The sequence below is a fragment of the Excalfactoria chinensis genome, chromosome 7 (assembly GCF_039878825.1).
Source record: "Excalfactoria chinensis isolate bCotChi1 chromosome 7, bCotChi1.hap2, whole genome shotgun sequence".
In the NCBI taxonomy this organism is placed as follows: domain Eukaryota; kingdom Metazoa; phylum Chordata; class Aves; order Galliformes; family Phasianidae; genus Excalfactoria; species Excalfactoria chinensis.
Genome location: NC_092831.1, coordinates 34,279,350 through 34,306,041, shown reverse-complemented (window position 1 = coordinate 34,306,041; position 26,692 = coordinate 34,279,350). Strand labels below are relative to the sequence as shown.

At 45.6% G+C, this 26,692-nt stretch overlaps 1 protein-coding gene and 2 non-coding genes across 3 annotated transcripts; 2 read left to right on the top strand and 1 right to left on the bottom strand.

The window, feature by feature from the left end:
• The first annotated feature begins 15 nt into the window (after positions 1-15).
• Positions 16-25,821, top strand: MCM3AP (minichromosome maintenance complex component 3 associated protein). Its single transcript, XM_072341355.1, has 27 exons — positions 16-906; positions 1,657-1,735; positions 2,583-2,730; positions 3,233-3,429; positions 3,636-3,775; positions 4,216-4,413; positions 4,623-4,891; positions 5,420-5,582; positions 6,297-6,457; positions 8,635-8,879; positions 9,558-9,748; positions 12,122-12,222; positions 14,111-14,242; positions 14,771-14,884; positions 15,375-15,527; positions 17,133-17,330; positions 17,567-17,635; positions 18,302-18,436; positions 18,794-18,947; positions 19,386-19,644; positions 20,017-20,114; positions 20,792-21,182; positions 21,294-21,548; positions 22,309-22,438; positions 22,866-23,060; positions 23,694-23,844; positions 24,332-25,821. Exons 1-27 carry the CDS (start codon positions 16-18, stop codon positions 24,488-24,490), a joined length of 5,376 nt encoding a protein of 1,791 aa, XP_072197456.1. The 3' UTR covers positions 24,491-25,821.
• Positions 25,822-26,286: 465 nt separating this feature from the next.
• On the bottom strand, positions 26,287-26,368 carry TRNAS-GCU (transfer RNA serine (anticodon GCU)). Its single transcript has one exon. It is a non-coding gene; the product is annotated as a tRNA-Ser (tRNA).
• Positions 26,369-26,588: 220 nt separating this feature from the next.
• Positions 26,589-26,661, top strand: TRNAM-CAU (transfer RNA methionine (anticodon CAU)). Its single transcript has one exon. It is a non-coding gene; the product is annotated as a tRNA-Met (tRNA).
• Positions 26,662-26,692: the final 31 nt, after the last annotated feature.

Below are 26,692 nucleotides of genomic sequence, written 5' to 3'. Positions count from 1 at the left end.
GCACCGGCGGCGGCCATGAACGCCGGGGGCCCGTTCCGCGGCCCTCCCGCCTTCCCGCCGCCGTCGCGCTTCGGGCAGACCGCCGCGCCGCCTTTTGTCCCCGCGCCGCCCTACGGGCTGGGCCAGGCGGCGGGCAACGCGGGCTTCAGCTTCAAGCCGCCCACCAACCTGGGCGGCCTCCCGGCGGCGGGCGACGCGCCGGGCGGGGTCTTCGCGCCGCCCGAGTTCCGCTTCAAGGCGCCCGACGGCCCCGCCGCCTTCACCTTCTCGCCGCCCTTCGGCTTCGCGCCCGAGGGCCCCGAGCCGCCCGCGCCCGGCTCAGGCTTCTCCTTCTCGCGGCCCGCCCCGCCGCTCGGCCGCCCCGAGGAGGGGACCGCGCGGCCGCATTCGAACGCGGGAGAGGAGGCGGGCGAGGCGGCGCCCAAGGGGCTGAAGCGAAAGGAGGAGCGGGAGCGATCGCCGCGGCGGATGGCGGCGGCGGCGGGCGGGCGGGCGGCGGCGCCGCCGGAGAAACGCGCGGTGCTGCTGAGCCGCCCCCGCGGAGGGGCCCTGTTCGGCCGCACGCTGCAGGAGGTGCTGCGCAGCCAAGGCCGCGAGCGCGGGGAGCCCGAGCGGGGCCCGAGCGAGGAGCCGGCGGCAGAGGGCCGGGAGGGGCCGCACCCGGCGAGGCTCGGGCCCGCGGACGGCGCTGCCGTCACCACGGCGCGCAGGGCTCGGGGCAACGACGGCACCGACAGCTTGGGCGGAGCGTCGCCGGCGGAGCTAACGGCCATCCAGTGCAAAAACGTCCCCGACTACCTCAACGACAGGACGGTGCTGGAGAAGCACTTCGGGCAGTTCGTGAAGGTCCGCCGGGTCATGACCCGCAGGAATAAGAAGACGGCCGTCGTCCACTTCTTTGACCACGTAAGTATGGGAGGCTGCCGGTGCCATAACCCGAGTGCCCCGGCCTGGTACAGGGCCAGGTGGGATGTTAGGGAGTAACAGATGGAATCGCTGTCACTAGAGGGGTTCAAGAAGAGGTAATTGTGGCACTGAGGGATGTGGTCGGTGGGGTGGGATGGCTGTTGGACTGGATGAGTTTAGTGTTTTTTTATAGCCTTAATGATTCTGTCATTAGTGTGAACAGGAGCTGCTGCTTTCCTGGTTGTGGTCACACATCGCCCAAACCCAAAGCAATGCAGCTGCCTCTGTGCATGTCCCCAGTAGCATCAAGGGCAGGGAGATCCGCTTGCTGGGTATGCCACTGTGTTGATGAGGCCTTATAGTCTTGTGTGCTGTACACAGTTACAGGAAAGTAGTGTTTTTGTAGTAATGTGCCTAGCCCTGCCTGCATGGATGCCTCAGGCAGGAGGTTGTGAAGCACTGACACAGGTTGCCCAGGGAGGCGGTCCATGCTGCATCCCTGGAGACAATCAAGATCAGGCTCGACTGGGCTCTGAGCACTTGATGGAGCTGTGTGTCTCCCTGTTCACTGCAAGGCAGGTGGACTAGATGACCTTTAAAGGTCCCTTCCAATTCAGATAATCATGAGTTATGGTATGATTCTAGGTTAAAAGGCTGTGCCTGGAGGTCTATGAGAATTGGTATGTCTCTCCAGCAGAAGCTGTCCTCTGTTATGATAACAGGCTCTTGTGTTCTGCTTTGTTTTTTCAGGCCTCTGCAGCCCTTGCAAAAAAAAAGGCCAAAGAGCTGCACAAAGACGTAGTGGCTTTTTGGCAGAAGAAGAAAACAAGTAAGTCTCCTGTGTGAATCGGAGTTTCCAGCTCTGAGTTCCTGGCCTGAGGATTTGTGTCAGAATGAGTGAATGGCTTGCCACAGCTTAGACCAACCCAGAAACTTAGCTTCACAGCAAGTGAGCGGCTGTAGAGTTCTTTTCCTGAGAAGAGATATCTCAAAGCAGCAGCTATAAGGATGCTTTTGTCATGTTATTTTGGCATTAAGGTCTTCAGAAACCCTGAATGGCAGTGTTTTATAGTAACTAATGTGAGGGAGCGTGAGAAATCCAACTGGCTGACAATTTAACCTTTTCCTTTTTGACTTAACTCTTGAAGAGACACGTCAAGCCCAGCCTGAGCTTGGGATGCGTGACATAAACTGTCAGTGTAACTCAGGAGCACTGAAAATACTGTGACAGTTGTAGTTTATGTTAGTAAAACAGATTAAGTGCCAGGTATCGTGGTTTGTGTGGGTTTCCATCGGTTTGTGGCCGAGCCAGCCTGAACCAGGACAGCAGGAATTGAGCTATGACTTGTGAATTAGAACTCAGAATCAAAAGAACTAGAATTTGATGACCAGACTTCATTTACTGGCAATTTGCTGAATAATTGCATTTACTGTTAAGCAGTGTTGTTATCCAGAATGCTTTTTCTTTGTAGAACTAGCAATTAGTGTGCTTCTTTGGTGCAACTTCCAGTGCAGGCTGTCTTGTTAGTGTTGTATAGATTCACGAGATTGTAACTAGGGTAATAATATCAGAAAATAAAGCCAGTTACTCACGGCACCGCTGGGTAGTTGGGACAAAAAGCTGTTGTAAAACTTATTTGCCAAGTACCTGCATTGATGTTTGTACGTCACTTTAGGTCCAGCAAAAAGAGAATTTTCATCCAAGGAGAAGAAAGCGAGTGAAGACGAGGGAAGGCAGAGCAGTGAAGAGCAAAACTACCAGCATTCCCCTCTTCGAAAACCTTTAATAAGATCTTCTGCCAGCACTGTGATGCCTGGTAGAAGGTATGTGTGTGTGTTCTCTTAAGAGTCTATCAGGGTGGATGGGGAAGAGTGATTGTTGTGTGCTGAATAGTGATGCTCTTAGCAAGAGAGCGCACTTCATCTGTCTCGTGGCACACATTCATTTTAAACATGTGGCTTTTTAGTTGAATTGCAGTTACAACATGAGATCCAGCTATAACAGTGAGGCGTAAGAGAATGGTGAAAAACAGTGCAGAGCCTTAGTAAGGCCAAGCGGTGATTGTCTGTGTTGGGTGGTATCGGTTAAACCCGCTTCTGAAGTGAATGGTTTCATTCATGGACAAAAACGGCTCTGTGGAATGAGTTTGGTTGTTGTCTTTTTGTCGTTAGAGAACAGGTTTTGTATGAGAGACCTTCTGCTTTGTGCCAGGTGCTGAAGCTGCAGGCTTTTTCTGTAGCACTTTAATGGTTTGCCTAGTTTGTCAATGATTATTTGGTGTACGTTGTTATACAATTGTAATATAAGTAATATGCTTATTTTTAGCTCTCCTGCAAAGAAGCCTGGTCTGCGGAAGGCTCTGCAGTTTGAAGTCGATCTGTTTGATTCTAGTTCTGAAGGACAGAACTCAGAAGTCATGGGAGCTTCGTTGTCATCTCTGAGTAACCTGGTAGGATTAGTGGCAGAGACGTCTGAAGAAAGATACCGTCTTTTGGACCAAAGAGACAAAATCATGCGACAAGGTACCGTTCTTATTCTTGTGTTCTTACCCTTCATGCCTTCCTATGGGAGTAGGTTGTTGAATACACTCATCTCTTGTAGAACAACAAAGTCTGTGCATCTTATTGCATGCGTGTATTTCTTATGTATAATGGATAGCAAAGTGTTTATCTTTGAATGAATTCCTGAGTATTTTTGAGTGTATTTTGACACTGTTTATTTCTTTTAGCTCGAATAAAAAGGACTGATCTTGGAAAAGCAAAAACTATTGTTGGCACTTGTCCAGACATGTGTCCTGAAAAGGAGCGGTATATGAGGGAGACAAGAAACCAGCTTAGTGTCTTTGAGTTGCTGCTGGGGTCTGACAAGGTATGAGTCCTTTGTAAGCTGGAGTTTACTGTTCCCAGCTCATCCGTTCATTTGTTCCTTATATAAAGCTGTCCTTGTTTAATTGATTACAGGGTTAATTCTAGAGGAGAATTCTGTTTCCTTAACCTGTCTTTCTATTGCGATTGTAAAACAACGCTAGACAGTTGCTGTTTAACTGTTACAGTAACCTTTTCTGTTCAGTTCAGACAGGCTTTTAGATTTGTAGTTGTGGTAGTGATGTGTGGGTCCTGGAGGTGATGAGTCAAAGACTGCCAAGTCAGCTGCTGTCGTAAAATAAAACTTATTTGCTGTCATAGCAGAACCGACATGGGCTGTTAGGGTAAACTCTTAGTAATCTGCTCCTTGCTAAAGTGGTGAAATCCTTCTGAGGGATTAAAGAAGGCCCCTTGGTTTTCAGTTGTTTTCTCTGTTTTTTGCAGGTAAATCATGCAGCAGCAATCAAGGAATATAGCAGGTCTTCAGCAGACCAGGAGGAACCTTTGCCACATGAATTGAGACCCTCAGAAGTGCTGAGTATGACCATGGACTATTTAGTGACGAACATTATGGACCAAGGGGAAGGAAACTACCGAGAATGGTATGACTTTGTCTGGAACAGAACTCGGGGAATAAGAAAGGTAAGCAGTAATAGATGGAAATGTTTGATGGTAGAAAATAATCACATAATGTTGTAAAAAGTGAAGAAAAAGCAGTAGTAATTTAAGCATTTGAATAGAAAACTGAGTCAAAACACAGTCAAAATGAGTTTTCTGAAGGTAGTTTTAGATGTCTATTTTTCAGCTTTAGTTTAAAATGAATTTAATGGTTTGTTAATTGTTCTGGTTAGGATATAACCCAGCAGCATCTCTGCAACCCACTGATGGTGTCTCTGATTGAGAAGTGCACTCGCTTTCACATCCATTGTGCTCACCACCTGTGTGAAGAGCCCATGTCCTCCTTTGATGCCAAAATCAACAATGAGAACATGACAAAATGCCTACAGAGCTTGAAGGAGATGTATCAGGACCTGGCTAACAAAGGAATTTACTGCGAGAGTGAAGCAGAGTTCAGAGGTTACAATGTTTTGCTGAATCTCAACAAGGGCGATATTCTCAGGTGGGATGATAAATATTACTAGCTTTCTCTCTTGCTTTTGAGAAGAAATTAGGATTAAGTCTGGATAAGTTGCAAAGGAAATGTTGAACTCACTTTCAATCTGCTTTGCCAAAGCAGATCTGTAGTACAGATCTGTAGATCTGTAGTTGTAATGTTGTTTTAATTCTTGATAGGTCACTAGAAGTATCTCTCTTTTTTTTTTTAAGGAAAGAAAAAGATAACTAAAGCAGTATTAACAGCTTCATCTCCAGTAGGATCAAGGACAATACATTTTGTAGACAATGTAATACTCTGCTTTTCAATTTACTCTCCTAGGTGTTGGAGTGTTGTACCTAAAAAAAAATAGCCCGATAGTTATATGAGCATAATTAGAAAATATGACTGAATACAGCAGCAAATTTAGCTCGTACCTGTTGGTAACTTGGAATTAGAATTAGGAGCTTTAAGTGAGATGTACAACTTCCGTACTGTCCAGCTGGGATTGTTAATATTAGTGCCAAAGGTCTGTCTCTGTTTTTGTCTCCACAGAGAAGTGCAGCAGTTTCGTCCAGAGGTTAGAAACTCCCCTGAAGTTAGATTTGCAGTTCAAGCTTTTGCTGCACTGAACAGCAACAACTTTGTGAGGTTTTTCAAATTAGTGCAGGCAGCTTCCTATCTGAATGCCTGTCTTTTACACTGTTATTTCAACCAGGTAAGCAAAAGAAAGTGTGTGTATATGTAGTTAACTTGTAAAATTGCCTGGGACTTTTGCAAAGAAATTATTTTAGGTAACAAAAGCACAGTAAGTTTTTTGACATTAAAAAGTCTTTTTCATGCCGTTTTGTAAGTCTTATGAAAAAATCAAACTGGTTTTCTATCCAGTTATAAAAGGCGAATGCTGCTTGGGCCTTCAGAAGCCCTTGCAAGCTTTTTCTCTTGCACAAGACTTGTGGGGGGATATGCTCAAAATGAGCAGCATAGAAGAGGCGTGGAAACTGGAAAGCAAATGCACAGCACTTAAAGCTGTGCACTTAAGCGCTTAAATCTAAATAGTTGTTTATGTGGATATTTGATAACATAGAGTTTAAGCTTAAGGAGCGAAGGTTTAGATTGGATATCAGGGGGAAGCTCTTCACAAAGACAGTGGTGGGGTGCTGGAAAAGGCTGTCCAGAGAGGCTGCGAATGCTTTGTCCTTGAAGGTGTTCAAGGCCAGGTTAGATGGGGCCCTGGGTAGCCTGGTCTAATACCTGATCTAGAGCTTGTGGCCAGGCTCATGGAACTTGGTGATCCTTGAGGTTCCTTCCAACCCAAGCCATTCTGTGATTCCATGCTAATGAAGTGCTGCTTTGTTTTAAAGACTATTTTCATGTTTGGAGGGTGCTAGCCAGTTGAAATATATAACTCCTGTTTTTATTTTACCCTCAGATTCGTAAGGATGCTCTCAAGTCTCTCAATATTGCCTACACTGTGAGCACCCAAAGATGTACAGTGTTTCCCTTGGATCACCTGGTCCGTATGGTACTGTTCAAAGACTGTGAGGAGGCAACTGATTTCATAAGTTACTATGGCCTGAGTGTATCTGATGGGTAAGTGTAAAGGAAACGATGGGCATAAACTGTGCTGTTTGTTCTGCTGTAACTATGAAAAGTTCCTTGATTTCATCTCTCTCCCTGAAGAAATGGGTTTTGTATCCCTGTAATTACTTGCTTCCAGCTTCTAAGTTGTAAAAGTAGGAAAGACATTTCCTGCAAAAAGGGGCTGTGTATTAAGCTTGGTCTCCATTGGGCTCAAGGGACTTCCTCCCTAAAATGAGATCTGTGTAACTCAAAGAAAACTTTATTTTTAGGCTTTTAACCTTGCAGTTGTATTTTATGAAGTTGCAGCTTTGCAGGAGGTGAGGATACAAATACCCTGATAAAGTTGGTGTTGTGGTGATTCAGGCAGGGCAGGGTGAAACTGAGTAGGCTGAGTTTTAGAAAGGAAGAGAGTATAAGCATGGCAGTTAGTGCTCTATTTCCAATTAATATTTGGCTTGGGAATAGTAAGTGAGTAAAACTGAAGGATGCCAGGGTTGGAAGAAGACTGCAGCTTTAAAAACAGCTTGTATAGCTAGTTCTGACCTGTCAGTCTTACCTCAGTGCTGGGGAAGGTTAGGAGCGGATAATCTCGAGAGCCATCATGGACCAATTAAAGGTCAACCAGGGGATCAGGCACAGTCAGCATGGGGTTATGAATGGTAGATCCTGTCTGACAAACCTGATTCCGTTCTATGACAAGATGACCTGCTTGGTGGATGAGGGTAAGGCTGTTGATGTGGTCTGCCTGGACTTCAGTAAGGCTTTTGACAATATCACCCACCACATCCTGATGGAGAAGCTGGTTGCCCACTGTTTGGATGGGTGTATGCTCTGCTGGCTGAAACACTGGCTGGATGGCTGGGCCCAAAGGATTGTGGTCAATGGAGTTAAATCTGGTTGGCAGTGAGACGTGAGTGGTGTCCCCCAGGGCTCAGTACTGAGGCCAATTCTATTTAACATCTTCATTAATGATCTTGACAAGGGGATTGAGTGTATCCTCAATAAGTTTGCAGACGGCACCAAGCTGGGAGGGAGTGTTGATCTGCCGCAAGGGAGAAGGGCACTGCATGGGGACCCGGATAGACTGGATTGATGGGCCAAGGTTAACTGTATGAGTTTCAACAGGGCCAAGTGCCGAGTCCTGCATTTTGGTCACAACAACCCCAGACGACCCTACAGGCTTGGGGAAGAGTGGCCGGAAAGCTGCCTGATGGAAAGGGACCTTGGTGTGCTGGTGGACAGTCAGCTGAATATGAGCCAGCAGTGTGCCCAGGTGGCCAAGAGGGCCAATGGCATCCTGGCTTCTATCAGGAATGGTGTGGTGAGCAGGACTAGGGAAGTCATCCTGCCCCTGTACTTGGCATTGGTGAGGCCTCAACTTGCATGCTGTGTTCAGTTTTGGGCACCTCAGTACAGAAAGGACATTGAAGTGCTGGAGCAGGACCAAAGAAGGCCAACAAGGTTTGTGAAAGGCTTGGAGAATACGGCCTATGAGGAGAGACTGAAGGATCTGGGGCTGTTTAGTCTGGGTAAAAGGAGGCTGAGGGGAGACCTTATTGCTCTCTTTAAATACCTGAAAGGTGATTACAGCAGAGTGGGGCTGGTCTCTTCTCACTGGTGATAAGTGACAGGACGAGGGGAAATGGCCTTGAGTTGTGCCAGAGTAAGTTTAGATTGAATACCAGGAAAAACTGCTTTACTGAAGTGGTTGAGTCATTGTCCCTGGATGTGTTTAAAAACCATTTGATGTGATGCTCAGAGACATGTTTTAGCAGAGGGTTGTTAGTTAGGATAGTAGGGTTAGGTTGTGGTTGGACTCAGTGATCTTTGGGGTCTTTTCCAACCTGAACAATTCTATAATTCTATGATGATTCTCTGGTATCTGTTGTGTGGAAGGTATCTGATGTAAATACAGTTAATAAAGATTAATGGGAGAATTGTCCATGCTGGTGCCTGGAAATGTCCATGGTCCATGTCCTCTGCCCTGAGTGAATAGCTGTGGGGGCAGTGCTCTTGCTTTCCCAGCTTTGGTTAGAGCCAGCGATATATGTCCAGGCTCTGGTGAGCAATCCTGGATGCCTTGTATCTGTCTCATTTTGTCCCACTAAGCTGTCCAGCTGAAAATATGTAGGTTACTGGGAGTTTGAGTATGTACACTCCTGACTCTGCTTTTTTTTTCCCCCCAGTACTTATGTGGAGCTGAATCGTTCTGCTTTCTTGGAGCCTGATGGATTACCCAAACCTCGTAAATCGCTGTTTGTCAGTCAGAAGCTGACAGTCTCCGTTGGGGAAGTTGTAAATGGCGGGCCGCTACCACCGGTGCCTCACCATGTGCCTGTGTCTAGCTTCAATGGACAGAGCAAATATATTGGTGGGATTGCAGCTGGAGATCAAGCTGGTAGTAACCAAAAATCAAGCATGGAAACAGCAGGTAATGGTGCGTTTTTGGTACTTCTCAGGAGCAGTTTTGTTTCACAAAGCAGAAAGTGTTCATTGCTCATATGAGTTGAAACTGCATAGAAATTTGGGTGTGATGATGAACGTATATTTTGATTTAAAAGCGCTCGGATGAGTGTGAAAGCTGAGAAACATCATGATTAATAAATAGAAAAGAGCTTAATTTTACCAGTGTAGGTGAAATTACTATAAATTGTCTATTTCACATGGCCAACTTTTCTTTACGCCTTTTGTATACAGTTTGTTCCCACTTTGCCTATAATCATTTTCTATTTCAGGCTGGCTGAATTTATACTTCATTTGTCTTGGAAATACAGATGCTTCCACTTTATGAAATAGGTGTATGTGTAGACGCTAGGTGGCATGCTTTTCCTGAAACTGTTACGTTGGAGATGAATATACTTGACATTGGAAGTAATGTGCAACGATATTTGAGCATTTTATAAAACGTTCATATTATAGAAATCAATTGGCTACCTATATATTCAAGGTAGCAAGTCTCCACTGTGGGAGACTTTCTTTTGTGACCTAATGGGACTTATCAGATCAGCTTGCTTTGCAAGATAACAGGCAACAAGAACAGTTCAGCTGCTGTTTCTGACTGAATGTATTTCCTTTATTTTTTCTTTTTCTGCTGACTCACCTGCCAAAGAAGGAAGAATGGAAAGCAAAGGTGTGGATTTAGATGTCCCAGCAGTAAGAGTCCAGCCACCAGCTCATCTTCTACCCTCACTGTTGCCTCGTCCTCTTATGGCAGCGCTGCCTCCTGCACAGACAATTTCCCAACCTGCTGCACAGCCTGATCCTCTTCCTTCAAAGCCTCAGCCTGTGTACACAGACATGGTAAGGAAATCCAGAATTCATAGAATCACAGAATGACCTGGGTTGAAAAGAACCATCATGGTTATCTAGTTTCAATCTGCCTACCACAGGTGAGGTTGCCAGCCACCAGACCAGGCTGCCCAGAGACACATCCAGCCTGGCCTTGAATGTCTCCAGTGATGGGGCATCCACAGCCTCCTTGGGCAACCTGTTCCAGTGCTTCACCCCCCTCCGTGAAAAACTTCCTCCTAATATCGAACCTAAATTTCCCTGTCTCAGTTTAAAACCATTCTCCCTTGTCCTATCGCTATCCACCCTCATAAACAACTGCTTCCCCTCATTTATATGCTCCTTTCAAATATTGTAAGGCCACAATGGGGTCTCCTGGGAGTCTTCTCTTTTCCAAGCTAAACAAGCCCAGTACCCTCAACGATTCTTCATAGGCGATCTGGTCCAGCCCTCTGATCATCTTAGTGGCCTCTGGACCTGCTCCAAGAGCTCCACGTCCTTCCTGTACTGGGGGCTCCGAGCCTGGACACAATACTGCAGATGGGGCCTCACAAGAGCCGAGTAGAGGGAGACAGTCACCTCCCTCTCGCTGCTGGCCACCCCTTTTTTAATGCAGCCCAGCACACAGTTGGCCTTCTGGGCTGCAGCGCACACTGCTGGCTCATGCCCAGCTTCTTGTCCTTCAGGACCCCCAGGTCCTTCACAGGGCTCTCAAGGAGATCTTCCCTCAGTCTGTATAAACACCTGGGATTACCCTGGCCTAAGTGCCTTGCACTAACACCTTGCACTTGGTTTCTTGAACCTCATTGGGTTCACATAGGCTCACTTCCCCAGCCTGTGCAGGACCCTCTGGATGTCTTCTGTTCTTTCCAATGTATCGACTGCATTGCTCAGCTTTGTGTCATCTGCAAACTTGCTGAGGGTGCACTCGATGCCATTGTCTGTCACCAATGAAGATGCTGAAGAGCACCAGTCCCAAGACTGATTCGTTGAGGGACGCTGCTTATGACTGGCCTTCACCCTGACACAGAACTATTGATCAGAACCCTTTGGCTGCTTCCACCCAACCAGTTCCTAATCCATCAAACAGTCCATCCTTCAAATCCACACCTCTCCAATTTAGAGAGCAGGATGTGGTGAGGGACCATGTCAAGGCCTTTCAGAAGTCCAGGTAGATGACATCCGTTGCCCTTCCCCCATCCACTGAAGCTGTCGGTCCATCATAGAAGGCCACCTGATTGGTCAGGCATGATCTGCCCTTGGTGAAGCCATGCTGGCTGCCTTGGATCACCTCTTTGTCTTTTAAATGCCTTAACAAAGCTTCTAGGAGGATCTGCTCCGTGATCTTCCCAGATGCAGAGGTAAGGCTCACCAGCCTGTAGTTCCCTGGGTCTTCCATTCTCCCTTTCTTAAAAATGTGAACAATGTTTCCCTTTTTCCAGTCACTGAGGACTTCACTGGACAGCCACGATTTTTCAAATATGATGGAGAGTGGCTTGGCAACCACATCAGCCATCTCTTTCAGAACCCTAGGATGGATATCATCCAGCCCATGGACTTATATGAGTTCAGTTTCATGAGGCAGTTTTGGACTTGTTCCACTGTTACAGTGGGATAGAATCCACTCCTCTCACCCCCACCAAGGGCTTCACATTCCTGGCAGACATGTGGAAGAGCCAGACTACCAGTGAAGACTGAGGCAAAGCGCTTATTGGGCACCTCAGCTTTTTCCATGTCTGAGGAAGCCAGTTCTCTGTCCTCATTTATCAGAGGGGAGCACACCTTGGTCTGTTTTCTCCTGTTTATGTACCTGAAGAACCCCTTCTTGTTATTTTTGACATCCCTGGCCAAGTTCATCTCTATCTGTGCCTTGACTTTCCTAATCTTGTTTCTACACGTGCATATAACTTCCCTATGCTCTTCACAGTCTATACAAACCTGCTTCTGCTTCCTGTACATTTCTCTCTTTTCCCTCAGTTGAAGCTGCATGTCCTTGCTCAGCCTTGCTGGTCGCCTGCCTCCTTTGCTCAGTTTCTTCAGCTGGGGGTTGGAGAGCTCTTGCGTGCAAGCAGTCCATCAAATATGATGGAGTATTTGGGAAGATTGTGTAAAATACAATAAGTAGCAACTGAGAGCTTGCAGATTGTTGTCCTTATAACCTTTAATAATTTAGAGGAGACACTGGTTGCTTTTGTTTCTGGGCTGTTACTGCATGGCTAGAATTCAAAGTATAACTCCCAGGTTGTTGTACTTCATGACCTTAGCTTGGTGTGTACGTAGAGATAAAGTGATATGGTTGCCAATTACAGTCTCATTATCAAGGCTGGCACACCTCACTCCTGATTCATGTGCCTGCTCATGAATTCTTCTTCTGCTGTGTTGTAGGATATTGCTGAGGTCGTGGATGGGCTTGTGCACGACGTTGTCAAAGGAGAGTGCAGAGAAGTTGGCAGAGCAGGAGCGGATTACGTGACTGCAGCAATCTGGTAAAGAGTGTTCATTGCTGGTATTTCTGAAGTTTACCATCAAAGTTCCAGTTTCCCTTAGCAGCAGTGTGTGTGAAGATTATAAAGTTAAGTAAGGAAGGTCTGTAGTGAAGGAAGTCTCACTAATACCGTCGAGGGAAAAGCAGATATTTCTTCATACTTGGCTTCACACTAGTGTAGCCTAATGAAAGGCTAACTGTAAATATCTCTGCAAACCTTCGTTTGTATGACTAACATTGCTGCTGCAGCACATGTGTTGTGGAAGGAAAGCAAGAGGAGTTAAATCCAGATCTGGATACTTCTCTAATTCAAGTAATGCTTCCTCCCAGTGCAGTTGATAGGCTCCAGGGTGCCCTGGTGGGAAGGAGCATCTAGATGTCTGTGGTTCAATCTCCTGTTCTCAGTGAATTGGTTACCCACACTAGGTGAGATCAGCCAGATTTGGGCAAAGTTGCCCACAACCTTGTCGTTAAGTACCAGCATTAAACCATGAGATGTAAGTGATGTTTCCTGATAATAAATAGGAGAACCATTCCTTAGAGAGTAAGTCTAAATTTAAGCAACTGGAATTTCCTACCCACTTGCCTAGTCTGCAGGAGCCCAGATGGATTGATGTACAGTGACAAATCCTACAGAGCAATGACTCCAGTCTTTTGTTATCCCTCTCGGGCTGCCTTCCTCAGGCATGTGTTATGCTGCCTTGAGCTGTAGCACGGGAGGAGCTGTTGCTCCTGTGCTGGCTATCACTGTCCCCAGAAAGCTGCACTCATGTACTTGCCCTTAAGTGGGATGGGGTATGCAGCTGCAGTCTAGCTAGTAGGCATTTGGAGTGTCTCCCTCTAAATAAAGGTGTAGGAAGGGAAGATGCCTGATGATTTACGTGTACACACACCATTCTGTCTGTGCTGCTCAGTGCTGGTGGGCAAGGTTAGCTCCCCCTAGCCCTTGATTCACCAGAATTTGCTTTGTTAATCCAGAGCTGAGTTGCCCAAGTGGAAGTGGGCTTAAAAATGATTTGCTGCAGCTATTTCTTGGCAAAGGCTAGCAAATCCACTGCTTTGACCAATCTGAGAAAGCTTCTGTTCCTAACTGGAAATAAAATACTACTAATAATTAAAGCCCATCTGAAATGATTAGCTAAATGAACATGGTAGAGACTGAGCAAGGGATAAACTGACTGTTATACTGCTTAGGGATTTTAGGTCTTCTGTGCTGAGAAATCTTGATCTTAATGGAAAGTGAAGTCTGGTTTCAGCCAAGGTTTCAGAAGTACTGGGTCTTGGTTTTAGCTGATTTGGAGTTGACTTTTCCTTCAGTGTCTGATATGATGCTATATTCTGGCCGTGGGAAAAAACAATGCTGATAACACAGCAATGTTTTAGTTATTGCTGAGCAGTGCTGCACAGAACCAAGGACGTTTCAGTTTCTCAGCTTCTTGTACTGTTCTGCCAGCAAGTGGGCTGGAGTGGGGGGGGTGCAAAATCAGCTGGGAGAGGACAGAGCCAGGACAGCTGACCCCAGCAGACCAACGAGGTATTCAGTACTGCCTAATGTTATGCTCAGCCATAAAATGGGTTGAGAAAGAGGTATTTTTTTGGCTTCCCAGGTGGCCGTGAGGAGAGTGGCTGAGCACTGGTCTGCCTGTGGGAGGTGATGGGTGTCCTTGGATGTGTTTTTTTTTTTTTTGCTTCACTTAATAGGTGAAACTGTCTTCATTTCCATTCCACTGGTGTTCTTGGTTACATTCTGTCTTCCCCTATGCCCTGCTGCAGGGAGGGGAGTGAACAAGTGGTACTTGGCTGCTAGCTGAGGGCATGGGGTATGGTGCCTTTTCTTTAAAGCTTTGACTGAAAACTTGCTTTAAAAAGAGAATTCTGTCTCCACACAGCACCTCAGAGGTCACCATGAAGGAACTGGTGGCTGAAGTGATGGAGGAAGTCCTCCGACAAGTGGCTGTAACCACGTTCAATGCAGAGCAGGACCGTGTGAATGAGGAAAGGCGCAGAGTGGAGGAAGAGAGGTGAGCTGTTGCTTTTACCATATGGCAGGGTGGGCTGCATCCGCTCTTATGTACTGTAAGGACAGCACGTGCCAACCTGGGTGTTCATGCATATACCCAGGCCCTGTGTCTCTGTCACCTGTCAGTGCTGCTCAGTTTGTGTTATTTGGAGCTGCCCTGGGGTCACTCAGGTTGTCAGAATAGTAGAATCTGCTGGTAAGCATTTTGTTAGCCTCATAGAGCCACTGTGAAAATCATAGATGGGATTGTTTGGGAACTTCTAATCAGCTGGAGCTTCCTTAGAGGGAGGTGCTTCCTGGCCTTTCTGTACACTTGAGCTTTTTCTTTTGAGAGAACTACTTGTTTGTAGCTTACTGAGTAAGAAATAGCCCAAATGTTACTTATATTAATGAGACTTGGCTCTGTGGAAGCTAATTCTCTATTTTTATTTTTTTGAGAAAAACCAGTGAACTAACTGTAGTTATTAGGCTGCACATAAGTAACTAAGCGGTAGGTTTGCTTATGTAAATCTCTACTCTGTCCTTCCAGGCAGAGGCAGGAAAGAGAACAGTTAATAAAGCAGTTGAGTCAGTTGGTGAGTATGGAGCTAATGGAAGAAGTAATAAATGAGAATGTTCAAGAAGCTTCAGCCAATGAATTAAAGTAAGTATACCATTCTCTATGCTATACTTTGCTGTAGGTGCTTTATAAAGGGTAATAGCTTGTCAGGAAATGCTGGGCTCCCTGCTTGGCTTCCTCTAAGCTTCGCTTTCATTAAGTTAATTTAAAGGGAGGGTCAGTGCTTGACCATGCAGAATGATATCAGTTTGTCTTTTCAGTAGCAGTCCTCTAGGAGGTGATAGTCTTTCTCGTGGACAAGGCTATCCCATGTGCTTACTTTCATTAGGTCTCCCTTACAGCTCAGCTGTGGATTTTCCTCTTGCAGACTTTTCTTTGGAGGCCTGTGATCAATGTAAAATTTGAGTGACTTTAGATTTGATTGCAGGTCTTACTTAAAATTACACAGAGTATAAAGGTGGAAAATCCATCCTCTTTGCTATTTGCGTTGATGATTTTGCCTGTTTATGTCTTGGCTAGTTGTTTTAGTTCCTTCTGTGGCCTTTGCTTTGCTAAATGTTTTATTTTGAATCAGATGTGCCTTAGAAAGAGACCAGCAAGCCCGCATTGCCCGGTGTTCAGAAGAAGTCTGTGGTCATGTCATGGATCTCTTCCTGGAGGATGAGATTTTCCAGATTGCAAAAGAAACCATTCAGGAGCTCCAGTGTTTCTGCAAATATTTGCAAAGGTGAGTTGCCATCCTGTGGTAGAACTGCTTCTCTTAGGAGCGTGGACAAGGGCTGGCTAATAGGGTTTAAAGAGCAACTATATCAGGCTACGGGCTTTTTGAGATGGCTTTTACTATCTGGTTGGCTCCACTGTAAAGGTAGGCTTATGTTCTTATTACCAACCTCTAATGTTGCTCTATTACATGCAGGGAGGGGAACGTACCTCCTTAGGGTCAAGTAATGGTCTTGGCATGAAGATGCTCTTTTATTATTTCTAGAAACGTGTTACAATTTGTCCTTGGATTCTCTGTATTGGGTGCTTGTTTCTGGATGTATGCTAAATGCCCAGGAGTGCCTGTGGTGCTCCAAGGCAGAAACTCATTTCTTCCTGTGCTGTGCTGCCCCAGTGCTGTCAGGTGGAGGTGCATTTCAGGTGGTGGTTTTTACTGCTGAGAGAAAGCAACAGGCTGTTTTCTTTTCTGAGGAGCAGCTTCCCTTGCAGAGTTCTTTGTGTCCTGAAATTAAGTTTGTTGTCTCTTCAGGACTTAAATAAATCACCTTCAGTGGCATAGGGAAGAGAAAGGAAGAGATCAAAGGTGTCTGTGGGGCGCTAAAAATACATGTAGCAGTCAAGACAAATGGGTGATGTGGGGATATATTGTTAATATGTCCCAAAAATACCTGTGAAAAAGACCAAGAAAGAGAGAAAGAGGCTTTTTTTTTTTTCTTTCTTTCTTTTTATTTTAGTAGGTGTGTGTATTGGTTTTAAATGTACAGATGGAAACAAAATGTACAGAAGGTATATAAGTGAATGAGTAAAGGGAAAACTCACCAACGGTGGTGCCTTGACTGAAGCAGCTGAGGCAGTCCTCCCTGGTGAGCGATCTCCAAGAGATACTGCTCCAGTGGGAGTCAGCCCTTAAATGAGGTCTCAGAGGGGATGGAGTCAAGCTCCACCCCTTCCGGGAGCACAGCTACATCACTCTCACCTGTGCTCCCACAGCTGACCCCATACTTGCCTCAGCTGATTAATCAGAGGTTCAGGCTGTGATTACCAATCTCCCATACAGTGTGTTTCCAACAAGCTCTTGAGTGTTGAAGAAACTTTAATTGATCACATGTTTAAAAAACAAGAAAAGAAACCCAAAAAGCCATGTCTTTTGCATGTGCTAGGAATAAACATGCTGAGAATGGAGAAGGAAAGCTCTAGTTGAACTTTTGCATGGGGAGTGCTTGGGTTACAGTTTGGATAACTGAACAAGGGGTGAGATGGAAGAGGGGCAGTCCTGCTTTCATTCTGTGATCTGTCTGGCCACTGAAAGAAAGTGTGTCTTGCTCAGCAGAAAGCTTCCGTCTCCTTTCCTTGTTGTGTTTTTTCCTTTTTGTTTGTTTATTGATTTATTTTATTTTAATGGAGCAGACTGTTTAGGATGCTGAGCATGTATGCATGGCATGTCTCATCCTGTGCCCGAGCTGTGAGTTCACAGCTCTGCACAATTGCACCACCTCACCATCTCAACTGGGCAGACGAAGACTGATAGCCTCATCCAATCTGAAGAGCAAGGATAACCCTGTTGAACTGCAGAGGATTTAATTAACAAGACCTTATTTCTTCTCTTCTGAAGGTGGAGGGAGGCAGTGGCAGCTCGAACAAAGCTGAAACGTCAAATGAGGGCATTTCCAGCTGCTCCGTGCTGTATGGATCCAAAAAATAAACTGAAAGCCCTGTCCCCTAGTGCTGAGTGGCCTATAACTGTGGAGAACTTATGCAAAAGGATTGTAAACATGGGGAATGGAGGAAAGCTGGGAGTCTCTTGCACGAGGTAAAGATATTTGTGACAGCAGATGGCAATCTGAGTTTTGGAAAGCAAATTCTCTTCTTCCATTGTGGAAGTTAATTGTTTTGCAGTGAAGACTCGAACCTAATGGAATCAATCTTCCACTGACTGCAACTTTCTAAAGCATCTGTAGTATTTCTCAGGTTGTAATATTTTCGAACTATAGCTAAAATTCCTGTTTTATACCCAAAAAATCACTACCAAGGGTCTTTTGTTTCCAGATTGAATTGGCTGAGAAACAAGACAGCGCATGAAATCAAAGTTCAGCACTTCTATCAGCAGTTGCTAAGGTATTCTGGCATTTGATCTTTGTTTTCTTTCTACAATGAATGCCGTAGAACTTGAAAGTGTCATTGCATGATGGCAAGCCATGCTTCAGTGTCCACTTGTAGCTTTGATTCTGGCAATATCTTTTCAGATAAGAGAACTGGATAGTAAACTCTTGAAAGTATTGGGCTCTCTGGTCCCATTGCTGTGACTGTAACCTGGAGAATCTGGGGTGTTTGTTATTGTTTGCTTATTTATTTACTCCTCCTGCTGGAGGGCGGAGGGGGATCTGGACAATGTTAAGGGGTATAAGCCAGAGAGTGGAGTACAAGCCATTATGAGCCTGGCTTGCAGCACAAACAAATTGATGTAAGTTTTTAATGTGCAGCAAGGCATTGCTTTCTAATAACTTGTCATGCGCTCTAGTGCCCTGTGAGTTTATTGGAGCAGGATATTTAAGTAGTGTGAAAGTGAAGTAATATGTGTGTGGTACCACAATCCCCAAAGTAAGGCTGAGATAACAGACTTGGTAACTGTAGTTCCTGAAGGCATCTGGTATTTGCTAATGGATGAGGTCTGATTTCAGACCTTCCTGGATTAGACCCTAACCATCTGCAGTACTGTAACTTGTTCTAAGCAAGAAAATCAGCCTTGGGGGGTTTGTTTTACCAGTTCTGTCTCTCTTTAAGTGATTTAGCATGGACTCCCCTGGATCTCGCTTCCTTAGTCGCTGAGCATATTCCAGTTCAACAAGAACAGGTTTTCTGGAAGGTGCTGTTGGTTTTGCCAAATGATGATGAATATGCAGAGGATGACCCCAACAGGTGAGCGGAAGTGTGGATTCCATGGTCTCTTTTTCAAGCGTGGTGATGGAATGGAAGGAGGGTAGTATTATGCAGTCCCTGATGGCTACTTTTCTCCTACCATATCAAACTTCCATATATATTTTTTTCTTTCTAATAAAATAAAAATGAAGTTAGAATGAACTGCAGTGGTCGTATCTGCTGTTGTTCATTGAATTGCTTTTCCTCACATTGAAAACAGAAAACACTTAATTAGGTAATGGAGAATTTCAGGGCATCTGATAAACAAACTCCGTCTTACTTAAGTCGGTGCTTAAAAAGACTTACAGTGCCACTTAGAAAGTAAATAAAATGAAAACACTTCTTGTTGTTTGCTAGGACATTGATAGAGTGGTTGAAGGCCAAATTCATGAAGGACAAAAGCTGGAAGAAAACTGCTTCATGTGCAGAAGATAGAATTCAAACGCTGACAGTGTTTAATTCTTCTGGCATTCAAGGGAGCAGAAACATCAGAGTCAGCGTGTGTGTTAAGGTAAGTGGGAGCAGACTTGTGATAGCTGACAGGCCATCAGATACACGATCTTTTCCAGTGGATGTCATGAGGAAGATTTTCACTGTGTCCTGTCTGGTGGAGAGAGATGACACTGGGAGGGATTGGTTTGTTGAAAAGGGCTAAAGAAAGAAAGGTGTGGATTTTTTTTTCCTGTTTCCAATCTATTGAGTAAGTGCCTATCTGTATATTAGCAGTTGAACCTCCATCCTGTCAATTTCTGATGATGTGCTGAAGTGCACTGCTGTGTTCACCTGCATTTATGGGACATGTTTCTTTCCTGTAATTCATTGTCTGAGGTTTTGTAGGGCTCTTGGTAATGAACATCAAAGCTGAATACTAGTGATAAAGAGCTGCAGTTTTCAGTATGAAAATTGCTTGTAAGCTGCATTACTGTTGTTATCTTTGTTACTTGTATAGGTGGTAAGTGGTGTGCTCTCTGACTCTGAGCTTGACGCATCCAGTACACAAAAAGACTTGCTTGGAACCAGTGGTCTCATTCTCCTCCTGCCCCCTCGAGTTAGAAGTGATGATGTTGCAGAAGAAGATGTTTATTGGCTTTCAGCTTTGCTGCAGTTGAAACAGTTACTTCAAGTCAAACCTTTCCAGCCAATAGTTCCGCTTCTGGTTCTAGTCCCCAGTCAGGAAGAGGAGGCCACAGAGAAAGAAGTTGAAGAAGGTATGTAGTTGTTTTTGAAAGGCTTGTAAATAATGTGAGTACTGAGGGGTGCCACAACCAGAGCTGATGTGGCTGGTGCAGCCTCAGATACACAGCCTAGTAAATGACATGACTGAAGTACTGGATGCTTCAGTGCTTTGGTGGAAATCCAGAAACTTTAAAGCCTTGTCAGTATGGAAATTGGTGAACTCTTTAGTTTTCAGCTTTCCTTTACACTCAGTATTTGATCCTGAGAGCCTGGGGGAGGGCTGGGGAGGGAAGCCATGCAGTGAACATATGCAGATTGTGAGATCAGGTCAGAGCAGGGGATAACCATCTGTTGTCTATCAGTGTAAATTAGTTGTTTTTTATTTTTTGTTTTTACTTATTCAGGTTTAATGCTCCAGGACTTGATTTCAGCCCAGCTTATTTCAGACTATGTTGTTGTTGAGCTACCGGGTTCTATCAATGACTTAGAAGGCACCAGAAGGGTAAGAACGCTTGCTTGGCTAATCATTAACCTTTCTTCATTACTAATGCTGTATAAGGAGTGATTGTTACATTTTTCTGTAGTTTGAATTGCAGCAGCTTTATGAAATGGAACATTTTTTTTCCTGTTAAATTTTATTTATTGTAGTTATACCAGCTTTTTTCATGTAGCTGAATTAGCTGGAATCAGGCGCTTGTGTTAACTGCTGTTCTAATTAATTCTAGTTCTAGGTAGAACTAGCCTAAAACTTATTCCATTGCATTCCCTTAACTGACCAAGACTGGCACTCTTGTGTGCCCTGTCTATGCTGACTAGCAGGGCTGCAGTTGTAGGGTAACAGAAGAGTGCTGGTGGTGGATAAGCCTCTTCACCTGATGCTCCCAGTCCTAAAATGCAAAGGTCACTCTTCACTGATAAGAGGTCACCCTCTGTTGTCACATCTTCAGTGGATGGATTGAAGGAAAATTTGTACAGTACTCTCTGAGATGGCCTCTCCTTGTCCTTCTAATTGACTTGTGCTTGCAAATAGTGGCCTGGAGACTGATTAAAAACAATTCTATTTGAATTTTGCTACATAGTGTCTTAGATAATGTTCTATCAAATGTAAGATTGCAGGGTTGAATCCTCATTGTCCCAGAGGAGTGGAGTTTCCAACCACCTGTGCTTTGTGTGTCGTAGATCTCTGCAGCTGTGAGCTGGTTGGTTTCCCAGTGCCCAAACTCCCTTGAGCTCTGCAGTCAGACCCTTCAGGAGTACATCGAGGATGGCATCGATGGTGAATTTGGCAAGCGCTTCTATCATGACTGGAGGGAGAGACGTTTAGCTGGCCTGCCATCTCAGGAGCCTGGGGTCATCATAGAGCTGTACAACTGTGTGCTCCAATTTCTTTCAGAGGTGGCATCCTCAGAGCATCTTTGTGACTTGTCTTGGCCTGTTACTGAGTTTTCAGAGCGTGGGGGTAACAAGTTGTTGCCCCACCTGCATTGGAATGTGCCTGATCACCTAGCTTGGCTGAAAAAGGCTGTGCTGTCCTTCCAGATCCCCTACCTAGATCTGCCTCCATTAGGTGGTACGTACTTCATGTAGCAACATCCTCTTAGCAGCACTTCATTCCTTGTCTGTTTTGTCTGCTTTGGTGGGATTTTTTTATTGTTGTTACTGTTTTTTTTTCCTCCTCTAGCTCCTTGGCGTCCTGTTTGCCGAATGATTTTTCAGTATGCATCTCAGATTGCCAATTCTTCCAGTACTCAACCACTGATTCACTCTCAAGTAGAGAATCTGTTGAGCAAAACATACCAGAAGTGGAAAAATGGGCCATTGGGGAACTCTGGTGATGGGCCTTCTGTTGATGAGATCCCTTGGGATGATATCCTGGCAACATGCATTGATCATAAGCTGCGAGACTGGAAACCCCCCAAACTACCTGTTGCACCAGGTATTGTATGTGCTATAGTAAGGATGACAATTTCTTCATAACTGTGTTTATTAACTTGACAGTGGTGCCTTTTTGCTTGGAGTAGCAAGGAAGGAGCTCTGGTCTTTATTGTTCTTCACTCTGCAGAATGACACTGTGCTTGCTCTGCACACCGTTCTGCTGTATAAAGTATGTATAGAGTATATATTTAATGTTGATAATCACTTGAGCTTGTGATTAGAATGTTTGTTTCTGTGTGTAAGCATATAATAAAGTCCTTCGAGTCCTCTTCTCCCAGTGGGAGAGGGTGTTCAAATTTAGCCACAGGCCAAGAATCAATGCCTCCGCAAGCCATATTAGCTCAGGTCATCTGAGATGGAAGGCTGCTTCTGTTAATGAGCGCTTTGATGGATTAATGAAGTTAGTACCTCAAATTCTGCTCACTTAAAATGCAAAGTGTACAGGGTTACTTCTGTGCCCTGTTTGGCTTAATTCTAGGCAGTCTGTTTTGAAATGGCTCTTTACCTTGCTGAACATTGAGCATAGATGCACAAGAATTTAATAAATGAAGACATAGGAGCGTTTTTTTTAGTCATTCCCAGCAATGTGTTATGTTGAACAGTAAATCACTCAAAACAACCCCTTCCTGCATGCAGAGTACAGGGAGAAGTAACTTGAAAGATATGCTGTTTTCCCTTAAATAATCTTTTTACTACTGAACTTTTCTTTCAAGGGAAAAATCTGTACTGATAATAAACACTAGTTTGGGCTTTGTTCACAGAAGCAGTAAGTGAAGATGGCCAGATTCGTGTGTATTTCTTCAAGGAACATCTAAAGAACTTTACTCTCCCTTTTTCATGGGAACAAGCCAGGCTACGCACACGGGAGGAGATCCAGCAGGGCCACAAATGGTGAGGAAGTTGCTGGCACTGCCTATTTGAAAAGCATTCGGTTGCCCCTTCTGTAGCCAGAGCTGCTTAATGAACTCTAATGAGGTTACTTAGGGCCTCTCTCAAAGCTGCATAGTGCTGTGGTGCTGAGAACCAGAATGGGTTCTTTTGTACATCTTCCCAAAGTGATGTACAAGGGCATTTGTGTGGAAATTAGGTTGTAAGTAGATGTGATTTGTAGGGTTACTTCTCTCAAAGAAATGGCGTTGCTTGGAGCAGCTGTTCAAAGTGTGTAATTGAAGTTCTGCCAAAGAAATCACTGCCGTGGCTTTGGAATTAAACTTGCAGATGAAGCATGGAACTTCTGTCTGGAATTTCCATTCTAGTAGGGAAGAATCAACAAACTTATACTGATTTTTTGTGTTTTCTTCCCCCCCCCCCATTCCAGGTCAAGGGTAAAATCTCCTGTTTCTTTCAAGAAGCCCTGTAAGGTCTCCATGTCAGATCAGTACGGTGCTGATGTGAGCATACTGTCAGGGCAAGAAAGGAACATTTCCAGTGCAGATGAACTTACAGCCTCAGCCCAGGACCTCCCAGAGCGCCTATTAACTCAATTGCAACTGGAGAAGATGGAAAACAGGAGGTGAGTTAGAAGAGCACCATCCTATCCTTGCTGCTCCAGTCCAGGTTTGTTAGCAGTTGTGAACCTGTATGCATTGGAAAGCTGAAGTCCAGCAGTATTAGGAGTGTAGATTTATTTCTTGGTCTGTCTCCACTTTCATCTTCATCAAGCACATCAGTTCAGTGCAGTTCCCTGCTAGTTGTTACTTTCATTACATGAACAGTCCAGTATGGTAGAAATAAGTGGAGCTTTGAGTAATTATTGGAAATTGGTCAATCAAGCCACTGATGCTAAAGCAGTGTAGTTATATGCCGTGTTCAGTAGTCTCCGTCCGTGGTGTCTGTTAAATTGACCATGAGAATGTTGGTTTGATGTTAGTAGCAATGCAGGTCTCCAGGTCAGAGAACTAAAGTTCTTGAGGTTGGCCCAAGGGTTTCCTCTCTTTTCTCCATCAGTTTGTTTAGGTTGTTTCTGGGCCACGTCTTTCAACAGTGTATTTTTGTAATAGCAGTGGTGCTGTCTGTACTGGAAATGACTGCTGTCTTTGGCTGTTTCCTTCAGAGGCCTCTGAATTCCCAGTTCGTGTCTTACCCATTGGTTACAGGAGCAAAGCCAGGCTGCAGTCTGACTGGTGTTGTTGACCTTTCTTTTCAGGTTTGAAGAACAGCTGCACCAATATCTAGCTGAGGACACTGAGCCCTTTGGTGACTTCATGGGCTTTCCTCTCTACCTTCCCCAGTCCCTGATCTCCACTCCAGCTCTTGCTGGTCCATTGATCAAGAGTCCCATGTCTTCTGTTCAAGTGGTAAGACAGGGGTGGTACTGAAAACTGGCTGTAAAGAGTATTGTGTGGGTGCTAAACCAGCTGTAATCGCAGGTGTTCAGTGGCTACAGCCTTACTATGCAGTGTTGGATAGACTTGGGAAATGAAGAACTGGAAGATGTACCATAGTGTACAATCTTCCCTGAGAAGCAAAATACTTTCTGTAGATCTGAAATGCTGTTGGCACATGTGATGAACTGTTGTCTGCTCTGGCGGTCATAATAGTATCCCTTGTAGCGCTGCACACAGGGAGTTGTTGATGTGGCTCAGGTGGAACCTTTGGCTTTGGGATGGACCCAGGGAATGCTGGCTCCAGAAATAGAACATGCTATTTTAACCATATCTCCTTGGGGGACTGGAGGTGACCTCCTTTGTTCTGAAAAGTGAGAGGTCAGTGAATGGAGAAGTCCCATGTTAATATTAGATAATGCTGCTTTCTCTGTCTCATCTCTCTTTTCCTTCCCACCAGGATGGGAGTGAAGCAAGTCTTGAGCTGTCAATGGATGACCAAAGCCCTGCACTGTCAGACAGACTGAAGCATTTGCAAAGGCTCCTCAGAGCTAACAAGGAGGATGAAGTTGCTTCTGAGCTTCACCTCTCTGCCCTGATGGATATGGTGGATATTTGAGCAGAAGTAAAGCGCAGGTGTGGATCAAGAGACTTGGTGAAGAAATCCGGGTCTGGGTGATTCAGAAGAGAAGCTTCTGGGGCACGTGGCAGGAAAAAGCAAAGCAGATGTTGGGTCTGGGCTGCTCTCGCGTGGCTGCCTTGCAGAGGTGATGTGCTGGAGCTCACTGCATCCCTTCGGTTTTCTGCTGAGATTTGGCTGGCCTGGGAACTCCTTTGAAGCTGTCCTGTTTCATTAATGTGGAGACTAGTGCAATGCTGCCCTAGGAAGCCTTACATTGATATACTGTAACTTTTCTTTCTACCGGCTCTCACGTTGATTGCATTGGTTTGTGCAGAGTCCTGCTGATACTGTCCTTGTACCTTGTTCTCTTTCTCTACCCTGCCTCTGTAACTTTGTACCACATTGAGGAGTGCTGTTGCAGAACCAGTAGTTTTTGTTACGACTGGAAGTCAATTTCAATAGAAAGGGGGGTGAGGATACAGCTACTGGGGGAAGTCAGAATCATTCCGTGGGCAGCATGTGAGTCAACATAATTTCACTAGGAGAAAACATTCACATAGCAAGGGAGCATCAGGACAGTTGGTCTCCACAGACACAGACCTCAGGATGCAGTCCCAGCTCCCCGCTTCTTGATGCAGAGGCTGCCTTGCAGCAGCACCTTGGTTTGATGTGTTGTTGTGGGTTTCTTTTTGCTGCTCAGAAGTGTCAATACTCATTATCAAGCAGTCACGACACTTTGCTATATTTTGTTTTACTTAAATGCCCTATGCAAATTCAGAAGGATTTTTGGGCTGCTGGGCCCAGCGTTTTGTTATGTTGGATACACACAGCATTAAAACAAACCTGTTCCTCTACAAAGTGATTTGTCATGCTGGAAAAGCAGGACGTTCTGTAAACAGCTGTGGAAGAAAGATTTTCCTTTGTTTTGGCAGAGCGGGCTGCCTACAGTCTCTAGTTGCTATAAAGCTGTGGCACTGAAAATCAAAGACATCTTGTTTTAGATTTTTTTTCACCTGCCTTCCACAATTAGTTTTATATGCATTCGTTTTTCCTTTGTTTTTAAACGTGGAATATCAATAGTGACTTAAAGTGAAGCACTTGTGCTTTGAGCTGTTTGTACTCAGCCTTCTGTTGAGCTGAGCTTGGTGAGCACACATCAGCCTCCCGTGTGTCCAAGCAGCCGTGCTGTGCTCTGTGCCTGCTGCTCCTAGAGACTCATGAAGCCAGAATTCAGCTGCTACAACCTCAGTGTTCTGGGCTGTTTCACACCGTCTTCATTTGTTTCATGTAAATGTTTTTTGTATCTAATAAATACTTTTGTTGGATGGAATTCATTCGTTCCTGTGTTGCTAATTGAAAGGTTTGTCCACAAATAAGACTCTCTTTTAATTTGAATCTAGTGGTAACCAAGTACACAAAGTATTCTGGGGGGGTTTGGGGTGTGCTACAAAGAGCACGGCCAGCAGGTCGAGGGCAGTGATAGTCCTTTCTGCTCTGCCCTGGTGAGGCCACATGTAGAATACTGTGTCCAGTTCTGGGCTCCCCAGTTCAAGAGAGACTGGGAACTGTTGGAGAGAGCCCAGCGGTGGGCCACAAAGATGGTCAGGGCCTGGAGCACCTCCTGGGTGAGGACAGGCTGTGGGAGCTGGAGAGGAAAATGCCGAGGAGCTTAAGGGGGAGTGTCACGAGGATGGAGACGGCTCGTTCGGGGTCTGCTGGTGTAGGTGTAGCTCTGCTGTGCCGGACAAAAAGCAGCCCACCTGCACTGAGCCGCAGGGCGGTAGCAAAAGTGGCGACGAAGGTGGGATTCGAACCCACGCGTGCAGAGCACAATGGATTAGCAGTCCATCGCCTTAACCACTCGGCCACCTCGTCGTGCTCTACTTCCTATTACCCCGGCCCCTCCCCGCACGCTCCCCGCCCCGCCGGCCGCCGGCAGGGGGCGCTGCTTCACACGGCACTGCTTCACACGGCACTACTCCGCACGGCGCTGCTTCACACGGCACTGCTTCACACGGCACTACTCCGTACGGCGCTGCTCCACACGGGCGGGCGGCGGAGCGCTGCAGGCCCGGCGGGGCAGAGTGTCGCTACAGCCCTCTTAGCGCAGCCGGCAGCGCGTCAGTCTCATAATCTGAAGGTCCTGAGTTCGAGCCTCAGAGAGGGCACCGCTTTTAGCTCACCTCCAGGGGGAAACGG

Excerpts from the sequence above, each read along its gene's own strand:
- MCM3AP (XM_072341355.1), top strand. The coding sequence starts at position 16 with ATGAACGCCGGGGGCCCGTTCCGCGGCCCTCCCGCCTTCCCGCCGCCG. Across the intron at positions 15,528-17,132 it reads TTCTGCAAATATTTGCAAAG|GTGGAGGGAGGCAGTGGCAG; the intron begins GTGAGTTGCCAT and ends TCTCTTCTGAAG. Across the intron at positions 19,645-20,016 it reads AGAGAAAGAAGTTGAAGAAG|GTTTAATGCTCCAGGACTTG; the intron begins GTATGTAGTTGT and ends TTACTTATTCAG.